Source organism: Ambystoma mexicanum, chromosome 2p (genome assembly GCF_040938575.1).
Source record: "Ambystoma mexicanum isolate Mex_15411 chromosome 2p, UKY_AmexF1_1, whole genome shotgun sequence".
NCBI classification, from domain to species: Eukaryota; Metazoa; Chordata; class Amphibia; order Caudata; family Ambystomatidae; genus Ambystoma; species Ambystoma mexicanum.
This window is the reverse complement of record NC_090923.1, coordinates 363,142,755-363,156,851: the sequence shown is the minus strand read 5'-3', so window position 1 is coordinate 363,156,851 and position 14,097 is coordinate 363,142,755. Positions and strand designations below refer to the sequence as shown.

The 14,097-nt window shown below is 41.9% G+C and overlaps 1 protein-coding gene across 1 annotated transcript in view; it reads right to left on the bottom strand.

Annotated features, from left to right (window-relative positions):
* The window catches only part of ADAMTS9 (ADAM metallopeptidase with thrombospondin type 1 motif 9), a 1,221,593-nt gene that overhangs the window by 40,374 nt on the left and 1,167,122 nt on the right, over positions 1–14,097 (bottom strand). The window contains exon 39 of the mRNA XM_069643707.1: positions 2,861–2,955. Within this exon, the coding sequence (XP_069499808.1) occupies positions 2,866–2,955 (90 nt within the window). The 3' untranslated portion in view covers positions 2,861–2,865. The remainder of the gene's footprint in view (positions 1–2,860; positions 2,956–14,097) is intronic.

The following is a 14,097-nucleotide window of genomic DNA, read 5'->3' as shown; positions in this document are numbered from 1 at the left end:
GTAACCCAGGTAACTTATTCTGTTTCAGGAAAAAGCAGTTACAATACCAACATTTAGCAATTAAGTACTTCATAACACATGTTAAGAGTTCCTCCACAGAGGCCTTATGCTTTAGCAGTCCTTCGCTAATCTAGGGCATAAGTGTTCTCAGAGGCAGAAGGGGTCACTGGCCCAGCGGTAGGCAGAATATGATCAGAAAGCTGTAGGAAATTCAGATTTCTAGAAGATTTAGTCTCTAGCAGGTATGTAACAGACTTTAGAATTAAAAAAAGATTCTGTGACTTCATAGAAGGATCCCTGAATGTGTTACAAGCATTAGGCTTGGGCAAAAGGTATGGGCGAACATCCAAATATGAGAATCACCACCCTAGCCAAACAGGAGTGAAACAAAGACTTTAGGTATGTTTTACCTCAAATAACACAGTATCTCAGCAGTGAAGAAGATGTTGCAGATGGACACCTTCAAATGCAGCAGCTCAAGACCCGGTCTCTGGATTCTTGGTCTTCAGATCAAAGGACACTGGATGGGAACTTGCAGGAGCAGTCAAGATAATGGGTCCCAACAAAAGATTCTTCAATGCTTCTCGTGGCGCTGTGGTTTTGGCATCCCTTTCAAGACACCAGCTGAAGAACGATTGTCATCTGAATGATTTGCCTCACTATCTCAGTGCAGCGCTCTGGTAGAGGTGACTTCAATGAGTGGAATCTTGCTTCTGGCGGTCCAACAGAAGTACACCAAAGTTTCAGCGAGATTCGTTCTTCGGAAAATGATGCACAGCACTCAGCCTCGAGGTCCCAGGGTATTGGTGGTTTGCAGCCCAGGAAGGTCACAGCTCATCGTGGCGTTGCTCAAAATGCAGGTCTTCTTAAGACTGAATGGCTTCACCAGTCCAAAGGTCAGAGTCTCCATTGTCAGGACTTCTCTGTTGCATGGAAGAAAGGGTCAGCACAGGTAGTAGTTACTCTGAAGGCATCTCCGGTTGCTGGAAGTAGCTAAAGGCATCTTCTCTTCTTCTTCCTCATCGGATTCAGCTCCAGTGTCTTAAGGTTCCAAATCCAGACCCTTTATCCAGGAACCCAGCCCATCAGCACACATGCTACATTCAAACTTTGGGGAGTGACCAATCCAGGACCTCCCCACCCAGAATGACAGAAGAAGGACCAGGAAATGGTGAAAAAAGAATACAGACACCACTTTAGGTCAATGGTGACTCTTCTGAACAGCGTTGTGGCTGTGAACACAGCCTACGGGGAATATTCGGTAGAACACGGCGACTGCCAACAACCATTCAGGTATGCTTGCCACTGTAACAGAAAAATTACAGGAGACGTGTAACCCCTCAGCACTCCACATAAGCTGTGGTGTGCTGATCTCACACTGGGAACTGTAGAAAGGATACAAAGTATACCTCTACCCTTGAGAACATTAGTTCGCAGAAGGAAAATAAGAAAAGTGTTGTGTGTTTCAACAGTAAAATGTAGATGCCCATAAAGTTATAGGAAAGTATGATTTCAAAAATAAAGTATGGAGAGGCAAAAAAAATGCCCATAGATAGAGTAAATGGGTTTCCTCTCTCTGGGTTTCTCATGTTGGGTTGGTGGCGTGTCTCTCAGTCTCTCTCTCAGTCTCTCTCTCACTCTTCCTCAGCATTCTCGTCTCCTGCTTCAGGCAAGGTTCAAACTCACAGACTTGACATCATGTGCTGACTCTGCCTATCTCGTCTTCGTACGTCAAGTGTCTGTTAGTTAATCTACTCATTCCAGTGGATTGGACACTGGGATCTAAAGACATGTTCTTTCTCTGTAAGATTTAAGTATCTATCAATAGTTTCTTTGTCCCGATATTCAAAATCTTCTGATGTTATGAAACATGTCATGTATGCCATAAGGAGTATGTCTCTAGGGAGGTCCTAATGGGAACAGGAGTCCTTGTCCCCAAAAGGGGAGTCTTTCCCGGTGAGGTCCCACTTGCTAAGAGCCCCTAGGGAGGGTATTATGGAGCAGACTCACCACGTTAGACTCACGGGGATGGGGCTACCTCTTGGGGCAAATTTCCTCGATTCGTCACATTACGCTGTTACAAATTACTTTTAGTTTTATCATATATTAGACCATCAGTGTTGGTTTTTATGCATTTGACAAATGACTCTTTACAAAAAGCAAGGTGAACAACATTATTTGTAGCTTGTGATTTAATGTGCGATTGATTACTTCTTTAAATATTTTTAAATGTGTGCCTTTATGGAGTGGCACTGACACTCTGCAACAAAGCTAAACTAACTTGACCATTAGCTTCTCTGTGTCATGGCATGATGCAGCCATAGTGGATGCCAGTCATGTGTTCAGGTGTATAGAAAGACAGGATACAGGAACTGTTTCCTATTAGATACAGTGCTATAGTTTCTGAGCACATACACAATATTGAAGATAGTACCACATAAACCATAACAGATTAGTCCCAGGTCTGGCTTCGACGGAACAGTGATATCACCTAGACACCATGGTTGATGGTGCCTTACCACAAACCTGCAAACAGGGACGAGTAGTTGGATTCCCCATTGGTCTCTGGAGTATTGTCTCAAGATGTACTGACATGGCCGTAAGGACCCCAGACACCAAAACTCACTTTCATGGAGTCTGAAGCAGTGACATGATTATGTATAATGCACAGTGGCATGGTCATTGCATTCGGATTATGTACTTGCTTAGTCCAGGTCACACATTACAGAAAGTGTAATGAAAGATAATGTTAACAAGAGGGGGGATCATGTTACAAGACCTATAACACACACTGTGGCTGGCTGAGCGAGGAATTCACTGAGAACCAATATTAATGGGTGAGATTATTAATGTAACTTACCAATTCTATAGCACTTGCACACTAAGGCCTGTTCCAGTAGATGGAGTACACTTTCCACAGTATCCACCACATTTCCCTGTGACTTTGGTGCCATCCTGAAAAAAACAAAATATTGATTTTTTTTTGTGTCAATGTGTACTTCTCCAGAATCGGTTACCAGCTACTGCAAGTTTCAGCATGACTATCTAACCATCTGTGTACTAACTAGTGCTGCGTGCGTACAAATCTTGTCAGAATTAGGCGCATTGTTTACAAGATGTCCTTAACAGGAAGCATCAGTTGAGCTCAGTCCGATTTATACAATACACGTACATGTAGGGACAAAAAAGTGGGAGGTACAAGTTAATCTACTCGTTTTTGTAGTGGCATATAGTTTCACATCCAAGGAACATATCTGCAGAATACGCAGATGCCAACGCAGGATTCATAAAATAATGTCTACAGTAGATGGAGCATCCCAAGCCATCGCAGTTTCCACTACCTGTCTATGCTGAAAGGTATAACCTGAAAAGTTGAGACTATAATGTTGAGCAGTCCAACTTGCTCAGTAACTCCATGGACAACCAGTTGACTTTCAATGACAATGGCAAATGAGAAGTGGCAAGTTGATGATATTTGATAACGATTTTCTAAACATGTTCCTTCAATACTCTATCTCTTCATCAACTTTGTAACCGATGGAAGGCAGCCCAAGTGGGAGTTGGTGCTGCGTAGAGTATGAATGTATTTTGCAATGTTTTGGTATCATTGTGATTTACTGTCACTGCTGCATGACCAGGATGCGTAAACACTGATGATTTATTCAACTTTAATAATTCTGAATGGGAAACAACCCTACTGCTTTTGTGTTCAGATAGTCCAGATCCCAGTTTACAGCTGGACTTGTCTCCCTCCTGTGCTATATTGGTATCAATTGAAACATTCCTCAGCTTCTTCACCAGATTTTGGCCGGAGGGGGAATATAGTTGTTTTTGATTCCATATGTTCAAGATCTGAAATGATAATACATGCTCCCAGCAGGAACTCCAACTTGGAATGAGTGTTTGGTTGGGAAAGTCTCATTCACTAGTATGTTAACAGAAGTATATTCTATGACACGTGGCCTGAACAGGCTTATCATCTTGATCTGTAGCTTACACCTCAGTGACAAAATCTTGAACAGGTTTACATGAAAAAGGAACCAAACTGTACCAGAAGTGTACAACTTTCAGAGAAAAACTATAAAAAAAATTGTGCATTTGCCCAGAACACACAAATTACTTTCAGACTATTGAAACACTTGTGTATAGGCGCGTTATAAATGCCATATCATATCATATCATATCATTGAACAGGGGAGAGTGTGATTGGGGTCAGGGGCCCACAATGAGTCCACACAGAGTAGCACACAATAATTCAATGTAGTCAGTTATAAAAAAAATACGGGTATGTGTTTTAGGCCTTTAGAACACACTGAAAAATGAAACTAGCAGATAAACATATCACACGTTACTTTATAAGAGAAATATACAATCACCTGCAAACTCCCATCCAAGATCCAAGCGCGAAGCAAGTCCAAGCCCACTGTTTGATCCCATGTACTGCACTGCCCCCTCCACTTTACCCTCACACTTTTCCCCTCTCCCCAACCCTCTCCCCTGCACTTCCACAATCTCAATGTTACCTGGCCTAGTATGATCGTTGTCTATGTCTTTCCTTTGTTCCCCCTCCTTGCCTCGTCACACCTTGAAACACTTGCGTATAGGCGTGTTATAAATGTCATATAATAGCTTATCATATCATACCAATGGTAAGGATGTTTACCATTCAAACAGCCAGTAGTTGTCCATTCAGGGGCAACTGGTTTCACATCGGCCGCAGAAGCAAACTTTCTGGCACCAGGGAAAGGTACTGGTAATAGACACTCCCAGCCCCCTTCCTGGGCCACATATACACACACTAAGGCTCACCAGCTTGCAAAAGCAGCAGCTTTCCCGGGCAAGTGCATGACCTTAGAAGGACTTTTGTGACCTCAGAAGGCAGGAAGAAGACAAAACTCCAATGTGGCCAAAGAACAAGTGAAAATCTTGTGGCACAGCCATTTTACGGCACCAGCCATGTTTAGTAGCCATACGTGGTAAACATGAATGTGCACAAAAAAAATAATGCAAAAACTGTAAAAATGCCAAAAATCCCATGTGTGAAAAGCAAGGGTGATACAAAGGTATTCCCATTACACTGCATTGTAAGATGCTGTGTGCAATATAAACATACAAGAATTCAAAAGGGAAACAAAGTTTCCCAGTACTGATAGCCTGAAAGACTGATGAATTTCACATCTGCTACTATCATTAGAAGACAATCCAGATATCAGTCAACAACAGATATGTGAGGAACTCAACATATTTCCCAGTAATATGGATAACATCCAAGATGCAAGAGCTGATTTTCAGAATGCGCACAGTGGATAATGGACTCAACAAGTAGCATGAGATGAATGAGTTTCTTTACATTTTAGGACTGCATGGTAATAGATTGCTCTTGTATGGTATTCAATTGGGAACTACATTGGCCTAGTCATATATACATTACCTAATTCATATCTCTAAACGTACTTTACTGCCTGACAAACTGATTCACCTGAGTTTATTGATATAAAGTGAATAGTAATAGTTTATTTATGTGTAGAAGATGAATATCGTCCCTGAACGCTTTGCATGTATAGTGACATTATTCGAGGCAATGCTAATGCGGGACGAGTTACACATGAGAGCCAGTCAATGTTTATAAAGAAGGGTTGTGTACGATGCAGTTCAATTTTAGTAACCTTGCATTTATTTTGTAGATATCAGAAGAGATATCGAGACACCTTTGTAAATAGCAACGCACAGGCATGACTGGTTTGAAAGTTATCAATATGAGAAAACATGGGTGTATGTTACAACACATTAGGCAAAAGCAGCTCCACAATAATACTTTACCAATTGGCAACATTATTGCAATGGAAATATAGTGATATACTTATGGACATAATTTCAAAGATTTTAACACTACGATAGTGTTGCTATATTTAGAAATGTAAGTATATGATTTACATTGCGCATATACTAATGACCGGATACAAAAACTAAAATACAGCATATCTTGGATAAAATCGCGACAATAGTTTAATACCAGATATTTAATAAATAATGTAATCTTGCTTTGCTTATCCAGTTTACACAAGTGAATAGTACATTTGCTCGATATGGCTGGGTGCCCAGCACACATATGCATCAGATTCTAAGGTATGTAGAATGAACGATAAAACGAAAACGTATGAAATGTAGGACATCATGAGCTTTACCGTATAACATCTTTGGCAAATTATGAATAAAGAATCAACAAGGCAGCTGCTGTGAACTCACGCAGAACGCCTAACATGGCAAAGGATGTCCCTACTAACCAGTCACCACAGTGAATATTTATTTTGATATAAGCAGCGCATTAAGTGACAGAACATGTCAGGTAGACATTAATAGGTACAATACCATACAATTTGAGTTATTATTCTATGTTTACGCCAACCTATTGTCTGAGCATAACAAGCTGGAGCAAGTACACATAGACGTTTCTAATACCTGAAATGAATCCTGCTGAGTCATCACTAGCCCCCATGTGGCCAGGGGAAGGTAGTCACTACCTGATCCTAACCCTAGGGGTGGTAACAGGAAGGAGGATCACATGGGAGGAGAAAGCTGTCAGGGGGAAGTGGTGACTCCTTTAGGAAAGATGCAGTATTTATCTTTTTCTGCGGATGGGAGTCTGATAATTCCTAAATACGTAATGCCATGCTGTCAATGCACAAGTCTCTCCCATATAACTACCCAAAGAAAATGTTATGAGAAATCATCTAAACAGAATAAGGTTTGGGAACGGGTAGTATAGATCAGTGGCGACGCGCTCATCTTGGAAGCAAGACGACGCAGAGCAACACAGGTTCGAAACCCGGGTCTGCGCTTAGAAACCTCTTGGGTATTAAGCACGTTATAAAACAAAATGATAAAATGTATAATTTAGAAGTTCAGGAATTAAATATGACATCTCTTAATTCTCATAATTCTGCCTTGGGTAGAAAACCTCATTCCAATGTTAAATCACAAAATCTTTTCACAACCTCCCCTTACTATGACAACTCTCAATTTGTAAAGCAGTGAAAACAAACTGTAAAATAGAACAAACTAATGGTGCTGATGTACAATCCACTATGGACTTCAGTAACCATAATGCCTATGTCCTAGGAGGAAGAAGAGCCGCCCAGAGACGATGAGGATTAAAAGTGCTGTTAATCAGAATGTGTAGTCTTGTTGTTACAGGCCAAGGCACTTGAGGGGGACATTTAAACTCAAGGATGAGCTACACCTGGGGAAAGGAGAAGTGGAAGAAGCAGATGCAGCAGAGGCCAGCCGGCTCGAATAGTGAAGGTGAGCAGCAGTGCAGAGTACATACAGCGGGAAGCTGTGGAGAAGAAGCACTGCCGAGGGGGAGAGGGGCTACCAACTTAGCATATGGTCGTCCAGTTAGTGACAGGGTGCAGAAGACTGGCAGAACTATCAGAACCCCAGGGAAGAGCCGCGCAGACCACCGGAGGTATGCAGGAGCTGCAGAAAGAGCGGGCGAGAAACAGGTGATCAACTGCTGCAGCTGAACATGAGCAGGAGACGCCACAGAAGACCGGTGAGTTGTCTGGATGCTAACGCTGACTGTGGGGTGCTCTGAAAGGGAAAACTGCTAACAAATTTCAATTTTGAATAACAAATAAGTAAAGAGACATTAAAGTGGCAGCAAGGGCATAATTCGCCCTACGTGGGGTACCAACTGGGAGAAACCCATAACGTGCATTGCCAACAGCCAAGAAGCTGTGAAGAAACCACACAGAGGTGACAAGGGTGCAGTTCTCTTTAGAGGAGACACTAAAAAGGAGAAACTTGTAACCCATATTGCCAACAGCCAAAAGGTGTCTCCTATATTGAGTTTTTAAGTTTGGGGAAAACTGGAACCAGAATTGCCAAGAGGCAAGAGACTATAAGAAGAGGCAGCCACTGTTCAGTCCTCACAATAAATACTGGTGTGAGGAATCTTGGAACAAGCATTGCCACTAAGCGTGTTTGTAGTCGTAGGAGTTTTCTTTCTGGCAGGCAAGTACACCAGCAAAGGGACCATAGAAGTTAGTCCTGGCAGGCGAGTATACCAGGAAAGAAGAAGAAAATTTGAAAGAGTCTGTGTGTGCTAAAATGTTTTGTTGGAAATATCTTAATAACTCTAGCAGCCTTTTGACAAACTGTTGCCTCATCAAAAGTAGTTAGCTGTGCTTTTCTGACAAAAGTGTGTTGTTTGAAGAAATCTTGATCAGCCTTTTTGAAAAACTGTTGCATTATCAAAAGTGGTTGTTGTGCTATCCTGACAAAAGGTGTGATATGCTGATCATTGTTTTGCATTCTAAAGAGAAGAATAATTTTGGTTAATGAACTTGTGTTTTGGTGAAAGAAACATTTGCCTCATTTAGAAGGATATTTGGAAGCCAACAGTTGTTTTGGATTTGTGAACAAACATTGGTGAAAGAGACATTTGCTTTACAAAGTGGAAGGACGCAGTAGAGGGAAAATACCTTTTATGCTACATTGAACAGAACCTTTTTGAAGCAGAACTTTTCTCAAAGTGTTCCTGAACTGATCCATGGGAAGGGAGTCCAACCATGGCCACAAAGAGAACTTTTCAAAACTTTTAAGTTTAAACTGGTATAATATTTTGTTGAGCTGAAGGCAGCCAAATATCCCTGGTATCATTTTGCTGTGTATATTAGTGAGAGGGTCAAAAATTATTTGGACACTAGGTAATTCCTCTTTAGTTTTAGTTTGCTAGGCAGGGACATTCTTGTTAGGTTAGGGAAAGATAAGCGTTTATCTCACCCTTTTCATTTAAATAAAAATGGCAACTCTTGAGAAAACGATACCTTTGTGTCCATCTTGCAATTCTGACCCCTCACATACCCTAACAAGGAAGGTGAGTGGACTGAGAACAGGATATATTATACTAATACTGTTCAATAATGTACACACATTATTTCTGATATCTATTTCCTCCTTTTTTAGACAGATTAACACTTAAGGCATCGCCTTAACAATTACATGGACTTATTTGAGAGGGCACACATGCTATATATTACTTGAATGTTGTGAGACTCACAGGTGAGCAGTCTCACAGGTGCTTTATTGGGAACACATGGGCATTTACCTTCATCATTTCATGGAGTGAATTTGAGACACTAACATATGGTTGATTTTGAAACGCATACAGAAAAAAGGCCACGAGACAATGGCTGGTTTAAAGCTAGAACATAGTCACTTACATGTTTCATTACTTTAAATTATTAACATGATTATGAAACTAACATTTGTTCTCTCTCTCTCTCTCTTTATTTCCCCATGTCCTTTCTCTCCTTACTTTACTATGTATGAACATCATATTAACAGAAAACTCTCTTTCCTTTACGTGCTTGACTTTGGAATGTTCTGTATTAAAAAGCAATTGCCAAAAGATAGCCTTCATAAGGACCTTGAAAGGTTGAAACACATGTTGGGTAGGGCAAGGATATGTCTTAGAGTCTTAGAGCAAAGATAAGGTATAAAGACCAATTTGTACAACTAATGGTCAGAAGGAGAAGCAAAGTTATGTATTCTTAAAGAATGACATTAAAGTAACAATTATTTTATTTTTCAAATGAGTATGTGGATGATTTAGAGCATGAGTATGTGGATGATTTAGAGCATGTGTATGAATATTGTTGTATACACTTGTTTGGATTTTCATGGTATAGGTTTTGGACATAGTCAATAACACACCTACATACTGTGGCGTGCTGGAGTAATGAGTTGGACACAGGGATAGCATTTTCACTATAATCTTTATCTAAATAATAATGAAAAAAGGCCATCTTTCCCTATACCTAAAGGGTTTTCCCTACCTAACTGGGTTCGGTGCCACACCTGATAACGTGTTGTGCATCCTCAGTTTTCATGAAATGTCGAGTTCTGCCATTCTTCTCTCTTAGTCCTGCGACCATCCAATAGTGCAGTGATTCCCAACGTGTAGTGGGGGAGCAACATGTTGCTTGCGGTGCCCTAAATTGTTGCTTGTCAGTTGCTGTGGGCTATTATGTGGAGACCTACAAGGTATGAGACCAAGAATGTTGGCAAATGAGCCTCCTGTGGTTACAGTTGGATTATTTTTGCATATGCAAGATTTGAGTTTCCTGCCACCATGCAAATTACTTGTCAGTACATGTCCTTACTTATTATAGCAATGTCATTGTTAAAACCCTGTCCTCTTTAGATACTTTGCCCAGCTGACAAATGTACTCATCGAATCATCTTCCCATGTTTGTGTCCTGGAGACAATTGTCATATTGTGTTCATTTGCACAGCTAGTAGGAGGATAATGGACAAATACGTGGCATGCATACTCAACCTCCCTTTATTAAATAATTTGCACACCCTGCTTTTTGTACAAGTGAGGTTTGCCTTTGATGCCACCATGCATTATAGTTATCTAAAATATTACATTTAGTGGCACCTATATTTATTATTACATAGTGTCCTGGTGGAAAGATTTCCCTGTTTGAAACTCTGTTCTTCTGGCATGTGGATAATAGGCAGATAAGGCAAATGCATGCCACATTTTTCATAATTAATTAAGCAATAGAACCCGAGGGAAGCGAGGGCCTTACCGAAGGCCCCGGGGCATTACCAGAGTCGGTAATGCCCCCGACGCTCGGGTTCTATTGCTATTAGTACCCCGGCCCGCAAAAATTGCGTGACTGGGACACTAAAACCTTTTTCAGGAGAAAAAAAAAGAAAATGGCCGCCGCCATGGAAAGGGAAAACGGAGCCCGTTTTCCCTTTCCATGGCGGCCATCGGGAGCGGACGCGCTGGGATCACAAGTGTTCCCAGCGCGTCCGCTCCCGAAAAAGGATCAAAAAGAAGGTAAGTGGGGTTGGGAGGGCGGGAGTGGGACGGGGGAAAAAAAAAAAACATACCTGCGTCCCCGGTGGGGGACGAGGGAAGCCCCCAGCCGTGTGGAGGCGCAGAGCAGGGATGGCCCCGCTCCGAGCCTCCACACGGCTGGAGGCTTCCCTCGTCCCCTGCCGGGGACGCAGGACCAAGAAGGTAAGTTGGGGGGGCGGGTGGGAGGGAGGCAAGGGAATAAAAAAAAAAAGAAAACTTACCCGGGTCCCCAGCGGGGGGCGAAGGCAGCCTCTCAGCCGCATGGAGGCTCGGAGCGGGGATGATCCCGCTTCGAGCCTCCTCATTGGCTGAGGGGTTGCCACGCCCCCCGTCAGGGACAAAGGCCGTGGAATCCCGACAGAGGGATTCCCGGCCAGGTAGGGACCTGGCGAGAGCCAGTCAGAATGCTTGTTGCATTCATTTTGTCTCTCGCCGGGTTACTAATTTGTAATATATTCAAATCCAATTAAGTTACTGTGAATATGTTTAAATTAACAAGACAATTAATCTCAAAACCTAGTTAACACCACCACACACCTCTATAAAGTGGTCGTCAAATGCTCAAAGTTTTGACCAATGTTTGCGACCAGATTTTGTGTAAAACTCCTTTTGGGCAGAGAAAATGCTCTAATCCATCAGAATTTTTTTCCCTAACCAACTTTTCACCAATGTAACAGGCCCCAGGTGCTTTAAAATAGACTTTTTCACATTATATGCCAAAATAATTCTTAGGAGGTAACCTCCAAAGAGCCAGTGAAGTGATCTGTAAAGCCTACCATGTAATGCCATACACAAATCATGGAATATACCTTTGCCATATATACCTCCAGGCATTTGTCCTATCTGAATGCCCCAGATTTGAAATAACATTGTAAAAAGCCTTTTAAACCTTAATGATGCCCTTTCAGCGGTTTTCTTAAAATGATTGACCCATGCACTGCTCTTTGAGAAGAGTAGGCTCAAATAAATGTGAGACTATCTCCTAATCTCTACATTCATTTAAAAACCAGCTTCAAGGTTTCACCCTTTTCCCAAACAACACCATTTGCTCATATTTCATTTAAAACTATAGCTCCCAAAATAGTAATTTGTGTATTGTAGGCCCTGTTGCAGACCTGCTGGCTTGAAGTCCAAAATGGCTGTTTCATCAGCATAAGGAAGTATGCTATAAAAGGTATCCTTCAAAGAGGGTGGGTAAACTTTTCTAAGAGAAGTACTAGAGGGGGTCATTACGAGTTTGGAGGTAGCCATGGTGCTATTAGCGCTATGGCTGCCTCCAAACCCGGGTCTGGGTCCGGTCTCACTGAATGGGGACTTACCGGGTCATTCCGACCTTGGAGGACCCGGTAAGTCCCCATTCAGTAAACCAGTCCCCATTCCCATTTGAACCCCCATAGGGCTCAATGGGAATGGGGAAGGCGCTAATAAGGAGCCCGCAAATTGCGGGCCCGTTATTAGCTCTAAGGTCCCTTAACGGGTCCCGCTAAGAACGGCTGGTCAGACCAGCCTTTCCTGCTGGTACCCGCAAAGGGACCTCGGAATAGGGCGGTAGGGCTTAACGGAGCCGTTAAGCCCCTACCGCCCAACACGTAATGACCCCCAAAGTCTGAAAGAAATACGTTGGGGCCAACTGACATTTGTGTTTTTCACCTTTATTGGTGGGTGACAAACAATGTTTAATTCCCCCATCTTGCATATGGGACAGATGCTGCGATGTCTGCGTGTCACATTCAGATAATATTTAATAAACAACTAGGGACCCAATAAAATGCAAATAATGCCACAAGATGTTCCTATCAATCAAATCAAATGGTTTCTACAAATCTGAAAAAGCCACAAATAATCTCCCTCCTTCAACCTGAGCGTATTTCTCCATGATGGTTCTCGGAGGGAAGGAGTGGCCCACTCTACTAAGCCCCCCTCTGAAACCTGATTTGGATTACTTCAAAATAAGGTTACTTTGAGCCTACTCAAAAAAGATCCCATTATTTCTCAACACATTCTTTTTTGTCTTTTAACAGTTTTTATATGCCCTTTTGAAACTATGGATCCGGCCAGCTCTGTACACATCACTCATTAAATCATGATTCCAATTTCTATTCGAGTGTCTACATTCTGCATCGAACCACTGGGCATCCCTTTCTATAACCTGGACCTCCTGAACTGGGGCACACCAATTGCCAATAGCTCTGTCCCGGATAGTGTCGAGGCAAAAAACGAAATGGCACTTTCCTTTGTGACCTCTGAAATGTTTAACAGTTTTAAGAGAATATCTTAATTTCTTTTGAATTGGTAGTTCTTTCCATTTCCTCCTTGTCAGGCTTTGGCATAGCCAACCAGCCCCTCTAGCTGTCAGACATCTTCTTGGTGCCTACCCCATGCCAATGGAAAATTAACTTACGTGGATAGTGATCACTCTGCTCAATCAGAAATACAAATGTCATAACATTCCTGAATAAAAAACAATCCACAATACAGTTATCAATGACTGAGAATGACTATCACTGGTCGTGTATGCTTAGGAATGCACCATTTGCCACTAAAGATCCCAAAAATCCCCAGGCAAATTCCAAAGTACACCTGAAAATCAGTCTTACATTCGTGACCAATTTTACTGTCCAAACATTATCACTAAATTTCTTAAAAATATTTAGTTTTAGAAAATGAAGCCACTGGTAAGGTTAATTTAGTCCTGCAGTATTTTTGAACAACTTGACTGGTCCCATCTGTCTAAACAGATCTTACTGAGCACTCAAGTTCCTTAACATTTCCTGTAAAGAACTACTTATTGTTAAATTAAGCTAAAGGCCTTGCACATTTGATTTACTAGAATTGCATGTGGTCTAGATAACTGTTGTGCTGCAAATTAAAATGTTCTATTAGCAGTCTTAAAGTTTATTACATTTCTAATTTGTGTTGCAATCATTTTTACGGGCCACCCGGCTCGGCGTACCTTGCCCTAAGGAAGAACACCCTATCCCTGGCGGGGGTGCCTGTCCCTGGGTAGCGCGTGGTGTATCGCCTTATCTAACAGATATAGAGGAGAGTACTATCCCTCAACCTTCTATACTAGTGGCAGTGCCTGTAGGCAGACACGGTTGTCCAAAGGAGAAAAAAATCTAAAAAGGGGTGTTCTCCAGTAGGTGTAGCAGTGTTCAACAAAGTCGTAGATTAGATCTTGTGGCTGCTAGATCTTGAACATGGGTACAACCTGC